The sequence below is a fragment of the Actinia tenebrosa genome, unplaced genomic scaffold, assembly GCF_029948245.1.
Source record: "Actinia tenebrosa isolate PJP-AT-01 unplaced genomic scaffold, QUT_ActTen_1.0 PGA_scaffold7__59_contigs__length_16204524, whole genome shotgun sequence".
NCBI lineage: Eukaryota > Metazoa > Cnidaria > Anthozoa > Actiniaria > Actiniidae > Actinia > Actinia tenebrosa.
In genome coordinates, this window is record NW_028292584.1 from 8,761,432 (window position 1) to 8,778,081 (window position 16,650).

Here is a 16,650-nt window from a genome sequence, read left to right on the forward strand (position 1 = left end):
AAGAAGAATAAAAAAAAACATTTTACAACAATCAATCCCCATGAGGTAGGCTCCACACGCACTACCACTACCTTCAATATTTACATTACATTAATTTTCAAATCACGTGTTGACTTTTACGGAGGAAGGTGACTCTGGAGCGAGAGAAAGCACTAGCTAATTAGCATACGTATACCTCTGACCATGCTGACGCGGGCTCAAGGGGCAGTGTGTGCAGAACCGAAACTACTTCGTCCAAAAAGACGGAAAAAAGAGCAGCAAAAATGAGCTTCTTACACGAGGAATACACACCAGATGAAGATGATCCTAAGTATTTCACCTTCGAGGTCTCTTGGGAAGTGGCCAATAAAGGTAAAAAGTTAAATATATTGATTTTTATGATTGTTTTTTTGCAACGTCCTTCAACCATTTGTGAGGTGTATGTTTACGTTGAACTAATCCCACTGATTGAAATTGTTGTCCTCTTATGATTAATTATTAAAGCACTTAAACCTTAAAGGTCTCGAAAAGCATAGTGATGCAACTTATTTATGATGTTATAGTTTATTTTCGAGGTTTTGAGGTAGTATTTACTTGCTTATGTTTGCAGACTTATGATCACTTTGTAACAATAAAAATAATAAGCTTGGCTTGGCTTCTCTAAGTAACAAAGAGTCCTGTAGATATTCGGTTACACAAATTTACATGCCTTTAGATATCCTGCCAGTGCCTATTCTCCCATGACACATGGTCTGAAATGAAAAAAATGATATTCTTGGTTTGCAATCAATCCCAAGAGAGCACAATAACAAAAGGGATGTCCGCCATGTTGGAAGATAAAACAAAAGAATTCATTGAAAAATCTTTTGTCAAATTCTTCCAACATGGTGGCTATGACCTCTATTGCAAACGAAGAATTGTAAAATAAATATAGTCAAGACCTTGGCTTTTTTGTTATGTGCTTTGTCTAAGGCTTCAGCAAATAGCACGGCTTTGGTCTTCATAATAGACCAAATCCACTTGGGCATAATGTTTTGCCCAGTTCATTAGATTCTTTGTTTGAGTTATATATCTATATCCAGGGATGGATCCAGGATTTTGTTCAGGGAGGATTGCTGGTCACAAAAGTTAACCCAGGGAGGGGTGCACCCCTTAAAATCAAAGGGAAAAAACAGTATTGGCTATCTTTGAAGTAGGGGCACAAAGTGGAACCAGGGAGGGGTGCGCACCCCCTGCACCCCTCCCCTGGATCCGCCCCTGATATTCATGTGTCTTCTCATGTGCAACTTTTAAACAAAAAATAATACTCTAGGGAATGACACGTGGTCTGAAAAGGGAAAACAGTGGATTAGGTCTATTAAAAACAACCATTAATCTCATTCAATAAATAATGCATTATCTCTCTAGTTGGTGGCATCTATACAGTCATCAGATCTAAAGCAGGTACGACCGTTGAGGCAGTTGGCGACCTCTATTGCATGATGGGAATCTATAATGACAAGCAGTGTACGATGGAAGTTGAAATGATGGAGCCAGAATCTGAAAGTATGATGGGTGCATTACAAGCCGTGCGCGGCAAGGGAGTCAAGGTACATAATAGTGTATAATAGTGTATATAAGTACATATATGCAGAAATATACAATGCATAGCAATCCTTTGGGACATGCAATCCATGCCTTTTGATAGTGAACATGGTGCATTGTGGTCTAGGTTGGATACTAACATTTTTAAAATCATATTTACATGGTGTTGTGAGATAGTGAACATGGTGCATTGTGGTCTAGGTTGGGTACTAACATCTTTTTTTAAATCATATCTTACATGGTGTTGTGAGATACTGAACATGGTGCATTGTGGTCTAGCTTGGGTACAAACGTCTTCTGTTCATCATATCTTATATGGTGTTGTGAGAATGAACATGGTGCATTGTGGTCTAGCTTGGGTACTAACATCTTTTGTTCATCATGCCTTATATGGTGTTGTGAGATAGTGAACATGATACATTGTGGTCAAGCTTGGGTACTTACATCTTTTGTTCCTCATGCCTTATATGGTGTTGTGAGATAGTAAATATGGTGCATCATGGTCTAGCTTGAAAACAAAAATCTATTGTTCAACAATTTTCTTTCATTGCACAGTATGTGTTGCTTCTACCTAAAGCCACATTTACCCTAATGATTTTTGCGGCAATTTTTGCTGCGATATATTTTTTATTTTGTCCATAATAAATAATGGTAAAGAATTTACTTGTAAAGTTTTTTTCCAGGATACCAAGATTTTCCCTAGACGAATGTCTCTTTTGAAGGATGTGAGACAAAAGATTTCACATTTCCGAAAATGCCACAAAAATTGCAGCAAAAATCACCGTAAAAATTGTCAGTGTAAACGGGGCTTAAGCTAGACCACAATGCAAACTGTTTATCAAACTCAAAAAGGCCTAAGTTAATTAAATTATATATTTTTCCCTGCTGTCTAGCGATGGGTCTTTAATATTTCCTTGCCTTGACCTTGTAGGTATATTTTGGAAGATGGCTTATTGAGGGCTATCCAAAGGTGAGTGTTGAGGCATTCTCTTATGTTGACAGCATATGTCATCATCATCATCATCATCTTTATTAAGTCGATAAAAACCTTGTAGGCATCAATCAATATACATGTACTAGTTTCTGTTGGGATATATAATTTTATGGTTAGAGTAGTATATAGGTGTGTCAAAAAGTCATTTCTACGACATCATTGGCTGTTGTATATCAGATTTACCAAAAAAGCTGATTGTAGATCTAATACGACGACATGATTGAAATTATGATTTTTATAATACACTCGACAAAATTACTCGATTCTGATTGGAAAAGAGAAGTACAATTAAATCCCAAATTGGACTCTGTAGAATCCCAATTAAGTTGCTCAATTTTGTTTAGTGTATTATAAACAAAAAATTGCACGATCTTCTCGTACAATTCAGAATTTATAGATACTCTGATGTTTTGAAAGTTCTCAAACTGAAAGTTCTCCAATTTTGAAAACTCTTAAAACATCACTCATGCCTATAAATTATGAATTGTACTCAAGATCATACTAATTAATACTAATAATTTCATTTTGCATTGAAATTTGGAAGAACTTAGTTATGTTTCTTGAAAACAATATTTTGTATCAGGATTATGAAATTATAAACCTCCTCACAGTTGTGATCTTTCTTATTTTCCTTCATAAATATTCATAATTTTAGTAACAGATTTTACAATGAAGTCATTGCTAAATAGACATTTAATTTCAAAGATAATTGATGTAATTTGTTTCATCTAGGTTGTCTTGTTTGATATTGGCTCCGTTTACCATAAACTCAATAAGTGGAAAAGTGAATTCTGGGAAGCTGTTCACATTGGCCTCCCAGATGCCGATACAGAGAGCAATGACGCTTTAGTACTGGGCTATTTAGTGGCACAGTTTATATCAGAGGTAAGCAAAAAAACCTTGCAATTTAGGTATAAAAAAGATCAAGAAGCACCAATACCATTTCTGGTGACAAGGTTTGTCTTCTCGTGCATTCTCTTGAGTGCGAGCTCAGATTGGAACCACAGTTGTCGCCGGCCTTATAGTTATACTTTGATACCCTAATAACTTATTGAGAACCTTAATCATCTCCAAATATCCAGGGCCGAGACGGCAAAACGATAACAGGAGCACGTTTTCGAAACGTTTTTTCATGCGCATGCATGCATTATCGTGCTTGGCATTGCAATCCTCTCTAGAACATCAGTTGGTGCTTTTCCATGTCCTAGAGAGAATAGCAATGCCAAGGATAATGGCACAAGCACAGAAAATTGTGAAAAGTTGAAAACTCCCTTGTGTCATCATTTTGGCATCCTGGCCCATCTAATATCCACAGCTTTTTAAAATTTCATTCTGCATCAATAGACCATTTTCTCAAGGTTGTGTGCACATCCAAATTTAATGAACTTTAGGGTCTACGATACCAGAACACTAGTATTATCAAGCATTGCTATGAATTTTTTTTTCAATAAGAATTCATAAAATCGTTTATTCTCCTCTTTAAATATAAAACTGTCTTGTCAATTTTACTGAATTTGCATTATTCAGTTTTGTGGCCCGTGAAGTTGGATGCGCTCGCATGCAACCTTGAGAAAATGGTCTATTGTAATGGACGGCGGACCCAGAAATTTGTTCAGGGAGGGGTGCAGCGCACATAGTTAACCCAGGGAAGGGTGCATCCCTTAGAATCAAAGGGAAAAAACATAATTATGTCTTGGTTAAATCTTTGAAGTAGGGGCACAAAGTCGAACCAGGGAGGGGTGCGCACCCTCTGCACCCCTCCCCTGGATTCGCCACTGCTTTGCAAATTTTTTTTATATTCAAATTCGTATTATCTCATGAGAATAGTAAGACAGTTGGTGCTATAATTAACTGAACTGATTTTGGTAGTTGTAGTATTAATTATGAAACTATAATGTCAAATATAAAGATCATTTATATTGGTGTATTCTATTCTTTTCAGTTTCGTTCGCGCTACGACCAGAACATCCCAGTAGTTGCACATTTCCATGAGTGGCAAACAGGGGTGGGGCTTATGATGCTACGCACACTCAAAGTGAATGTGGCAACAGTGTTTACTACCCATGCCACCCTTCTGGGGAGGTACTTGTGTGCCGCTAATGTCGACTTCTATAACAACCTGGAGAGGGTAAGAACTAAATTATTACCTTCAATTTCAATTTCAATTTTATTGATCACAGGGCAAGCTACAGCCATTTCCAAGTCATTGATAAGGGATTGAACCAAGGTGGTATTATGAGGTAGTAGTGTACTGCTTGTCTCACCTCTGGGGTCTCAGGTTTGATTGCTGGCCTCGGCATCACAGCTACAGCCATTTCTAATTCATTGATAAAGGATTGAACCAAGGATGGTATTATAAAGTAGTAGTGCGCTACTTGTCTCACCTCTGGGGTCTCAGGTTTGATTGCTGGCCTTGGCATCATACATGAGCAGAGTTCATTAGGTCTCTCAGCCTTGATTTGAGAGTTTTTCTCTGGGTTTTCTAGTTGTCTTTCCCCTACAAATACCAACATGATGAATGCCAGTTCAATCCATGAGTTCCTTCTATGTGTAGTGGGAGAGAGGAGTGTCGAAGGCACTGGAAAAATTTGGGACTTCCAAACTAGATTATTGTCTGAGGTTGTACAAAGTGTGATTGCCCACAACTGTGGGGAGTGGGGTGGAGAATGGAGTGGGGTGGGGAATGGGGTGGGGAGTGGGGTGGAGAATGGAGTTGGGTTAGGAATGGGGTGGGGAATGGGGTGGGGAGTGGAGTGTACAAGTTTAAAGATGACCCAAACCATTATAAATGAATAGATATACACAGTTCATAGAACTATACACTGAAGATTATTTTTCTTTATTTTCACTTTCTAACTTTTCTTTCATTCTCTTTTTCATCTTTGATGGCAGTTTGATGTAGACAAGGTATGTGCATTTAGCTATTTATCTAATACAGCTATTATTTCACAAAGTTGACTACTGAATGCTGCCTACTGAATAGTGCATTCCAAGACCAAAGGGCATTGTGGGTCTTGTTAATTGGAAATAAAAAATAAATATGTAGCAATTAACTCTCTACATGTAGTTAGTACATTGTTTCAGATGGAATTCACTAAAAAACCACATAATATAAAAACCAGTTCAACACATAAAGTCTTTAAAAATAAGCTTAAAAACATCTGTTGCTTTAGAATTTTGATTCTATTTAGGTTTTGCTTCAATTTAACTTTATTTCCTACTTTAATTTAGTTCAAACTTCACTTTATTGTATATAACTTTTTATGTGTATTGAATCTATTTTAGTTTTGCCTCTTTCCCCCTTCTTTGAAAGTATTATATAGTTTCAAGGTGCAGAAATATTCTCTTAACCCTTTTGGGTTGTTTTTCTTCTGCTCCTCCCAGTTAATTTTTTAAAAATAGTGATGTAAAGTATAAAATTCTCATTCTGGGAAATAAAAAAACCTTGAAAACCTTGAAACCTTAAACCTTAAAATAGAATAAATAATTATTATTAATCCTACTTTAGACAATGTCACTATGACCCACAATGCACTTTAGTCTTGGAATGCTTTATTCAGTGTGCAGTATTCGGCATCCAACATTTTTGAAATAGCTGTATAATAAAGCTACAGCTGTACGATGCCACCCAATCTGTACCCATGACTGATTTCCTCAGCAGGGGATACATAGTCATTTGCATCTACAAAAACACCAGACATCAAATGTTTTCTAACTGGCTCCTGAAACCTGTATGTATTTTTGCTAAACATCAATGTTTGTCGATTTCGAAACAAACTACAACTATGTTGATGTTTTAGCCATTAAACATACAAGTTTTCGGAGCCAGTTAGAACATGGTCTGCTGTCGACGGCTAGATGCGAATGACAGTGTTATGATGTGTGTGACCTCATATCACGTTTTAATGCGTAATGAAGTAAAAAATGAAAGGGAAAAAACAGTTGAAAGTAAAGTGAAATAATGAATGTTTACTAAATTGGGAAAAAATGCTTCTTTACAGGAGGCCGGTGACAGGAACATCTACCATCGTTATTGTTTAGAGAGAGCTGCAACACACTTAGCTCATGTTTTTACTACTGTATCACGTATAACTGCCGATGAAGCAGAGCACTTATTGAAGAGAAAAGCAGGCAAGTATTATGGAGGCATTCTAGCTGATATCTGTATCCTCTTGCAGGGGCGGTTCCAGGAATTTGTTCAGGAAGGGGTGCACTGCACAAAGTTAACCCAGGGAGGGGTGCACCCCTAAGAATCTAAGGAAAAAAACATTATTTTGCATTGGTTATCTTCGAAGTAGGGGTACAGAGTTGAACCAGGGAGGGGTGTGCACCCCCTGCACCCCTCCCTTGGATCTGCCACTGTCTTGAATACGAACCCCAGTTCTTCAAAGGCCTTTACAAAATTAATGGTCTATTAGCAGAGTGTGAAGTACCAGAAAATATCTAAAGCTCAGTTTCCTTTCTTTGTTCTTAGATCTTGTCCTGCCAAATGGACTGAATGTCGTAAAGTACATGTAAGTTATCAGCCTCATATAGTAACCAAACCATTTTTCCATCAAACACTGAAGCAACCAGTTCTAGAAGGAACAAAGTCAGGGCTCAGCTAACTCACAGATCCAGTTGGAATTGGATCCAGCTTGTTGTGTTCAATGGAGGGATGAAAACCAGAAAACTTGAAGAAAACCCCTTGAATAAAGAGTGATAAAACTGAACCTGAGATCCAGAAACCCTAACAAGCTAAATTCCAATTCTATAGACCTGTGAATAGACCTCTTCGGCTCTGACATAATGTTTTCCCATTTCAGACCACGTGTCATTCCCTAGAGTATCATTTCTTTGTTTAAGGTTTGCACTTGGTTGCACATGAGAAGACACATGAATATGGATACAGCTCAAACAAAGAATCTTATTCTCAAGGGAATGACAGGTGGTCTGAAATGGGAAAACATTACCCCAAGCTGAAGAGATCTATATTAGCCATACCCTGACTTTGATCAGAGGACAATGATGATAATATTATATTCCTATTGATTCTTTGTTTCAGTGCATTGCATGAGTTTCAGAATCTTCATGCCAAGTCCAAAGACAAAATCAGTGACTTTGTCAGAGGCCATTTTTATGGGTGAGTCAAACTTATTTCAAGTACTGAGCAAAATAGGTCACCAACTCTGAGGTCTTTTGAATGTTGTATGCATCAACCAATAGCATGTCAACATTCTCTCTAAAGATTGTCCAGCTCCAGAAAAAATCATTACATACTACCAGCAGATGAACATACTAAATATTAATACATATTGTTTATTTTACCTATTTTCCAGGCACTTTGACTTTGATTTGGATAAGACATTATATTTCTTTGCCGCTGGGAGGTAAACAGTGTTTATTGCTTGCTTTCTGATTGGTTGGGGGGATGTGCTTTATTAGAGCACACAGCACAGTGGGCACTTTCTATTTTATCACATATATCCAAAATAACAGATTTTGATTTGTATTTTAAAATTAACAAAAATGCTTGTTCTGCTGTGCAAGGCTGTAACCATAAATTTTACAGGGAGGGTGCACATCTAATAAAATCAAAGAGTAAAAGGTTACCAAAAGAAAGCAGAACCAAAAAAAAAAAAGGTTGATGAGCGGACCTTAAGCTTTTAGAGGGTTGGGGGGGAATGCATGTGCAAAAAAAAAAAGGAGATGGATGAACGGACCTTAACCTTTTATGGGGGGTCGCACGTGCACCCAGTGCTCCCCCCTTAGTTACGGCCCTGCTGTGTACAATTATAAGGTAATTGGGGATTGGCAGAACACTAGAGAAGTGTTGAGAAGCACTCCTACATGTCATGCTTCTCCTTAGAACACTTCTTTCATGTTTTGCCAATTTCTAACTGGACACAGTATATATGTGCACACGTTTTTGATTTCTTCATTTTTAAACTTGCATTCCTTTGCATTTTGTTCCCAGAAGAAAGTGAAGTAAATAACACATGTAACTTGGTTTTTAAATGTCTTAAAGGTATGAGTACTTCAACAAGGGAGCAGACTTATTCATCGAAGCTTTAGCAAGACTCAACCATCACTTGAAGGTAAACAAATAATATCTGCTGTGAGAAAGATTATCAGAAGAGGAAGAAAATATTGATCTTTTCTTTCCATTTTGCGCTTCCCACTTTTATTCTTCTTCAAACCTTCCACTCTTATTGCTTTTATTCCCCCTGAATGTTTTTAGGGAATATAAATATTGCTGTAAACAAATTTTACATTGCAATGTTCAATAAAACGTTTCTCTGTATAAACATGATGTATAAAAACAAAATTTGATGCAATCCTTTTTTTCGTTATCAGAGATTCATTTTATACACCATTTATTTATCTATTACACCTGGATGCCATAAATGCATTTAAATAAGTACACAGAACCTGATCCAGCCATACAAATTTTCGTTCGGATAGCTCAGGTCCATGTGAACAGAACCCCTAAATGTACAATTGTTTAAACATTCATCCAGTACTGCGTAAACACAGCCAATACGCATTAGAAGACCTTAATTTCATTGTCTCCTTTTGTGTCTATTTTTCTATTACACGTTGACTAGTATTTTTCATTTCACGGTTTAATGTCTTCACTCTATTTTCTCATCAGTCTACAGGCTCAGACATGACTGTTGTGGCCTTCATGATATTCCCTACTTCTACTAGTAACTTCAATGTGGATTCTCTTCGAGGACAGGCTGTTACCAAGCAACTCAAGTAAGTTACAATCTTCTAATTCATTTGCCCAAAGCAGTTCATTTCTTGACTCATGGACAGTCATAGTGAGGATATGAATTTTCATTAAGAATTCTTTTATTTATATTCATTTTTATTAAGACATGCATACATTTTTTAGTTTACCCGAAGAGCAAAGGCTCACCAAGGGGGGGGGAGGGGCTCACAAAGAAAGAAATCTTAAAATTCTAAAATTCCTCTTAATTTAATTCTTTGGTTGATATGTAATATATACAGTATGAGTGGCCGTGTTGTATATCTGATACAACACGGACACGAATACTATATATGACTTATCAAACGTCTAGGTTAGTTCCTTTGTGTTTCACTAAAATTTTCAAAATTAAAGTGAATTTGGCCAAGAAAATCCAACTTAAAGTTTATGCAAATAAACACAGTTTTGTATCAGATTTACACGGTTGTGATTTCTGTTGTGTTTTCCTTATGAATTATTAATGAGTTTGATATAGATATTTATTTATTACACACAATTAGATTTTTTCAACCAAAAATGCCACTCATATTGGTATTATCTCATAGCAGTGTTTTACTTAGATCAGCACAGAGGCTCTTTCAGGATATCAATAAAAAGGGGTCTATTAACCATTGACTTTGGTTTGTTGCAATTTTGATCTGTGAGTCAGTAGTGTTGTACTTAGATCAGCACAGACACTGTTTCAGGGTATCAATAAAAAGGGGTCTATTAACCATTAATTTTGGTTTGTTATAGAGAGACAGTAACTGAGATCCAAGACAAGATTAGCAAGAGAATATACGAGTCCTGTGTCAAGTAAGGCCTTTCTTGTTTGTGTACCATTTTCTTATGACTTCTTATATACTCATTATGGCAAAGCTTAAGATTACTGTTGATAAAAACTATGCAAAGGTTTTACCTGTCTGTAATTTCCTTTACTGACCATAGTTATGCGTCTTGCCACGTAGGCTTGACTGTTGCCTTACTTTAGGCTGACTGTGTGCATTCGTTGTTGTCTTTTTCTCAGAGGTGTAGTACCTACGGGGAATGAGCTCTTGACTCCTGATGATATCGTCAGACTAAAGAGATGTGTTCTTGGTGCACAGGTACATAGTTATGTCCCTCCCTGCCTCCCTAATTTATTTATTTATTCATTTATTTATTTATTTGTTTATGCGCATTTCATTCACACCTTCAGTCAATCTGTAATTTGTTCATTCCTCAACTTGTTTACTTGTTGATTTTTTTGTTTACTTTTTTACTTGTTTTAGTCTGTTAATCTGTCAGTCACTATTCCTATTTTCATTCATCCATCCCTCCCTCCTCCCTCCTCCCTCCCTCCCCCCCTCCATCCTTCCTTCTCTCCCTCTGTCCATCCATCCATCCATCCCTCCATCCATCCATCCATCCATCCATCCATCCGTCCATCCCTCCATCCCTCCATCCCTCCATCCATCCATCTATCCATCCATCCATCCATCCATCCATTTACCGATCCACCCCCCTACCATGTTAAATACTATAGCAAATTCTCTTGTATTATAGCGTCCCAGTCTACCACCTGTGGTGACCCACAATGTCAATGATAGTTCTGTGGATCCTATTCTTTGCCACATCAGAAGAACCCAGCTCTTTAATGGACCTCACGAACGAGTCAAGGCAAGTTATTCATAACTGGGTTTCCTGTGGTAAACAGGATTGGTTTTTATGTGACATTATAGACCTTTTTGTTTCGTAAATACTGCTGTGTTCCTTGATTAGACTCATTTGCTCAGGCTAAGCCTCGTATCAGTGTCTAAATATTCACAAATACCAACCGTAAAGTAAAGAATGCACAACTTCAACAATACAAACACTTTGAAATTCCACTCACCTTCACTGGAACACAGGAACATTCTTCACAAAATCGAGCCCTGAGCAACAGAGAACTCGAGACTAGAGTATTGATTGTTTCTTTCCAAAGTGGGTTCCCTGTGGTAGTGAAGCATTGACCAATCATGGGTTCCCTGTGTGGTGACCAATTGCTACACCGTCCAATCGTGAGTGATTTTATTGTTTTACAGGTTGTCTTCCACCCAGAGTTTCTGTCCAACATCAACCCTCTGTTGGCCATGGACTACAGTGAATTCGTTCGTGGGTGCCATATGGGTGTCTTCCCTTCGTATTATGAGCCATGGGGCTATACCCCTGGTAGGTGGCCCCACCTTCAATCCACCCCCCCCCCCCACCCCCTCCTCCTTGAATGTACGGTCTTAAAAACTACTACTGTAAAACCTTGTTAGAGCGACTCATATTTTAAGTGCTTATGAGCCTTATTTTTTTACTTTTTTATATCGAAATATAAGCTATTCTAAGAAACGTGTCGAAAGAATTTTTTGATTCTGACGCTTCTTTTTCTTTTTTTTTTTTTTTTTTTTTTTTTTTTTTTTTTTTTTTTTTTTTCTCGAGCGGTCAAAAGTGCGAAAATAGGAAGATTTCAAAATATGGCCGAGCGACAGGGGAGACTGGGCTAGGCGTAGCTCAGTTGATGCACAGCCTTCAAAGCACTGCTAACTCGACCCAATTTTTACCTCAACCTTGGAATGCTTAGTTGGAGTTTAACTACAGTCCTATTATATTTTAGCCGAGTGCACAGTGATGGGGATCCCGTCCGTAACGACCAACCTGTCTGGTTTTGGTCGCTTCATGGCCGAGAATGTGACGGACCCAACCTCATACGGGATCTATATCGTAGATAGGAGGTTCAAATCAGCTGAAGAGTCCATTCAAGAGCTATTCAACGTGAGTATGAGAGATAACACTCAGCTGATCTGATAGAATAGTTTATGTATAACGGTGAAAAACTGAAGATACGGACGTGCCGCACCGTGACCGTCACGGTACCGTGTCTGAACATTTTAATTGGCTGAACCGTTACCTCGCCCACTGTGATTGGTTCAAAGATTGTAATCAGTTCCTTGCGGTAAGGTAACCGTTGCGGTACCATTTCCGGGCATTTCTATTGGCTGATCAGTGATCTCATGCTCTGTGATTGGTTCGAAGAATGTGATCAGTTCCGTGTTGTGCGGTTACCGTGACGGTAGCATTTCCGGGCATTTTTATTGGTTGATCAGTGATCTCATGCTCTGTGATTGGTTCAAAGAATGTGATCAGTTCCGTGTTGTGCGGTTACCGTGACGGAACCATTTCCGGGCATTTCTATTGGCTGATCAGTGATCTCATGCTCTGTGATTGGTTCAAAGAATGTGATCAGTTCCGTGTTGTGCGGTAACCGTGACGGTACCATTTCCGGGCATTTCTATTGGCTGATCAATGATCTCATGTTCTGTGATTGGTCCAAATGATGTAATCAATTCCGCACCGTGCCGTGCGTTACCGTTTGCTCAGCAGTAATTCCACACACTGTTATTAGCGTCACTGGTGTCATACGAAATATACCCTGTAATATATCAACCCATGAAAAAGAATGTACGTAATACGTTCAGATGTATTGCGTTCAAAGTTGTTTTTACACGCACTGCACTGGGTGCTCTCACTCCAGTGTCCAAAAAGCTCGCGGCCGGAGCAGCACTGCAGCGAGAGAGCCTCTGATTTTATGTGTGGACAACTAAAACTGATTCAAAAAATGGATTTGATCTGGGGAAAAGCCATGTCAAACAAAACGAAAGATACGATATTTTAAAAATCTGTTTTTATATTTTGTCGTAGTATATGGTCAGCTTTTGCAGCCTCACACGAAGACAAAGAATTATTCAACGAAATCGAACCGAAAGGTTAAGTGAACTGCTTGACTGGAAAAGTCTGTTTAAGGTGAGTGGATAGAGGTGCAAATAAGGTGAGTGGATAGAGGTGCAAATATGATTTGTTTTGTATTTTTCTATGAATTGTCTGTCCTTCCTCCCTCCCTCCCTTAATTTCATTAATTTTTTTTTCTTTTATCCCTGTTTCACGTTTTTTCTATTCCAGTATTATGCTCGTGCCCGTCTTCTTAGCCTTCATCGTCTCAATCCTGACAAATACCGCAAGCCAAGGTTGTTTGACGAGCTTGTAAGTAACCATACCCGAACTGGTACTTGAATCTTGTTCAGGACACATAAGCTTGATGCCATGCATTCGTCTGGATTCGTTATTATCGAAGGCGTCTTCATTACCACAACATTGTCGCAAAGAATGTCATTATCATCATCACTACACAACATCGTTATCACAAGTATCATCATAACCGTTATCACCATCATCATCATCATCATAGTCACCATTACCATCATCATTATCATTGTCATTATCCCCATTATCACCATCATCATTACCATCATCATCATCATCGTCACCATTACCATCATTATCATTGTCATTATCCCCATTACCATCATCATCATTACCAAGATCATTATCATCACCATCATCACCATCATTGCCTTCGTCACCACCATCTTCATCATCATCATCATCGCCATCCACATAATTATCATCATCAACAGCATCATCATCATCATCACCATCATCATCATTACCAAGATCATTATCATCACCATCATCATCATCATTGCCTTCGTCACCACCATCTTCATCATCATCATCATCGCCATCCACATAATTATCATCAGCAGCATCATCATCATCATCACCGTCATCATCATTACCAAGATCATTATCATCACCATCATCATCATCATTGCCTTCGTCACCACCATCTTCATCATCATCATCATCGCCATCCACATAATTATCATCAGCAGCAGCATCATCATCATCATCACCATCATCATCACCATCATCATCGCCATCATTATCATTATCCAACGCACCCTTATAAGATCATGTTATTTAGACCTCTGAAACGATCCACACTCAGACTCTTTGCTTTCCTTAATATATCCCAAGTGTGCCTAAAGCATCTACAGACACCGTTACCTTACCACAGTGCTTCTTTATTAATATTTGTATGTCTTTGTTCCCAGCGTTGTCAATTCACCTACCCCAGACCAGGCTCTGAACCCCCCTCCCCCGCCCCCTCAGAAGCTGGTTCAGGATCAGAGTCAGAGACAGAAGAAGACCAACAGTATCGCCTGTACGAAAATTAAGGTTTACAATTTATTAGGAGTCAATTATATACAAAATATGGAGTGAGTCAGCGGTTAGTTATTTTATGGTCAGCAGTTTAGTTGTGCATGCGTAGTAGCAGATATCAGAGTTACGATCTATTGTCTTCAAACAGTTGTTTTAAGTCGAAGCATTTGGGTCAATACAATAAGTGTAGAATAAGTATAGAAACTGTTCCAAATGCAACACTTTTTTGAAGGCAATAGAGTGTATCTCTAATGTCTGCTAGAACATGAAAAGTCAATTTAATTTCTCTGAGCCCTCGTGCTGTTTGTTCAGCAGCGTTTCTAAGGGAGTATAATTTTTGGAATTAGGGGAGAGGGGTGGAATGGATAGTGTCGTATATTGCAAGTGCGACCATTTAATGCACATCTGCCTGGAGGGATTCCCGCGGGATTTTAAAAAAAGGAACTCCCAGATGCATAAATAGAGGCTTTGCACCATCACGTGATGGCAGCCATGAAAAAGCCAACCATCCTTTACTAGTAGGAAAATAATCGCCCTTCCTCTAAAGCAGTGTAATAATTTAGTCTGAAAATGAAATCTTCCTTATTGAAATGGTCTGTCCAAGCAGGCGCCATTCACAAGATATTAACATGAGAAGAGACTGGGTACCAGAATGACTATAAGCTAAGAGTCCTCGCCTTTTGGAAGTTGGAGGTATGACTGGTAATGACCTCGTGAAATTTCGTTAGGAGATAAAATAAAAAACTTCACCTTCTCACTGTGTCCCCCTATTTCTTCCCATAATCCTGTGCACCACACGTTCGTTACCAGTTTTTCCTCGAACGAGTATGACTAGTCCAGCAATTGATTAGGTAACATTATTAATTATTAGTTTTAGTCGAGTTTAATAATACTTTGATAAACATATTAAAAATACAATTGGTAAGGGATAGTATTAGGGGGAAAATGAATTCCCATGTAAAAGCTACTCTCCGAAAAATATTATCTCATTCTTTGCATCATTACCAAGTTGGTGTACCGTAAACCAAAGATTTCTCGTTATCTTCTCTTGTTATGTACACCAACATGGCTGCCATGCCTCTATTCTTGGTTAGCATGTGACATCATCACCGCCATGTTGGTGCACCGTTAACCAAAGATTTCTCGTTAGCTTCTCTTATGTACACCAACATGTCTGCCATGCCTCTATTCTTGTTTAGCATGTGACATCATCACTGCAATGTTGGTGCACCGTTAACCAAAGATTTCTCGTTAGCTTCTCTTGTTATGTACACCAACATGGCTGCCATGCCTCTATTCTTGGTTAGCATGTGACATTATCACCACCATGTTGGTGTACCGTTAACCAAAGATTTCTCGTTAGCTTCTCTTGTTATGTACACCAACATGGCTGCCATGCCTCTATTCTTGGTTAGCATGTGACATCATCACCGCCATGTTGGTGTACCGTTAACCAAAGATTTCTCATTATCTTCTCTTGTTATGTACACCAACATGTCTGCCATGCCTCTATTCTTGTTTATCATGTGACATCATCACCGCCATGTTGATGTATCGTTAACCAACGATTTCTCGTTATCTTCTCTTGTTATGTACACCAACATGGCTGCCATGCCTCTATTCTTGGTTAGCATGTGACATTATCACTGCCATGTTAGTGTACCATTAACCAAAGATTTCTCGTTAGTTTCTCTTGTTATGTACACCAACATGGCTGCCATGCCTCTATTCTTGGTTAGCATGTGACATCATCACCGTCATGTTGGAGTACCGCTAACCAAAGATTTCTCGTTTGCTTCTCTCGTTTTGTACACCAACATGGCTAAGACGGTCCATATATAATAGGGTTGTTTGGATATTTTATTTCTTTATTTTATTGTATGGGTTTTTTTCAATTTTATCTATCAATTCATATTTGTATTTATCAGTTTATTTTTGGCAGTGATTAACTTCTGTAATAATAAAATACATATTAATAAATTTTCTAATTATAATTTCCGAAATTTTCAACATTCGTTGATGGATGGAGAGTTTTTTAATAAGAACCACCTTAACATGACACTAAGGATGGTCGATTACGAGAGGTTTATAAGAGAACACCTCTAAGCGACCACCTTTACATGACACTAAGGATGGTCGATTACGAGAGGTTTATAAGAGAACACCTCTAAGCGACCACCTTTACATGACACTAAGGATGGTCGATTACGAGAGGTTTATAAGAGAATATCTGTAAGCGACCACCTTAATATGACACTGAGGATGGTCGATTACGAGAGGTTTATAAGAG

General features: G+C 38.3%; 1 protein-coding gene across 1 annotated transcript; it reads left to right on the top strand.

Moving 5' to 3' along the window:
• Positions 1–203: 203 nt before the first annotated feature.
• On the top strand, positions 204–16,363 carry LOC116286757 (glycogen [starch] synthase). Its single transcript, XM_031693331.2, has 20 exons — positions 204–351; positions 1,387–1,568; positions 2,495–2,533; positions 3,290–3,442; positions 4,500–4,685; positions 5,450–5,464; positions 6,559–6,688; positions 7,032–7,071; positions 7,602–7,679; positions 7,876–7,926; positions 8,565–8,634; positions 9,192–9,298; positions 10,047–10,106; positions 10,318–10,396; positions 10,836–10,949; positions 11,354–11,480; positions 11,914–12,071; positions 12,999–13,100; positions 13,257–13,337; positions 14,252–16,363. The coding sequence occupies exons 1-20, from the start codon at positions 264–266 to the stop codon at positions 14,372–14,374; spliced, it is 1,983 nt and encodes a 660-aa protein (XP_031549191.2). The 5' UTR covers positions 204–263; the 3' UTR covers positions 14,375–16,363.
• The last annotated feature ends 287 nt before the right edge of the window (positions 16,364–16,650 follow it).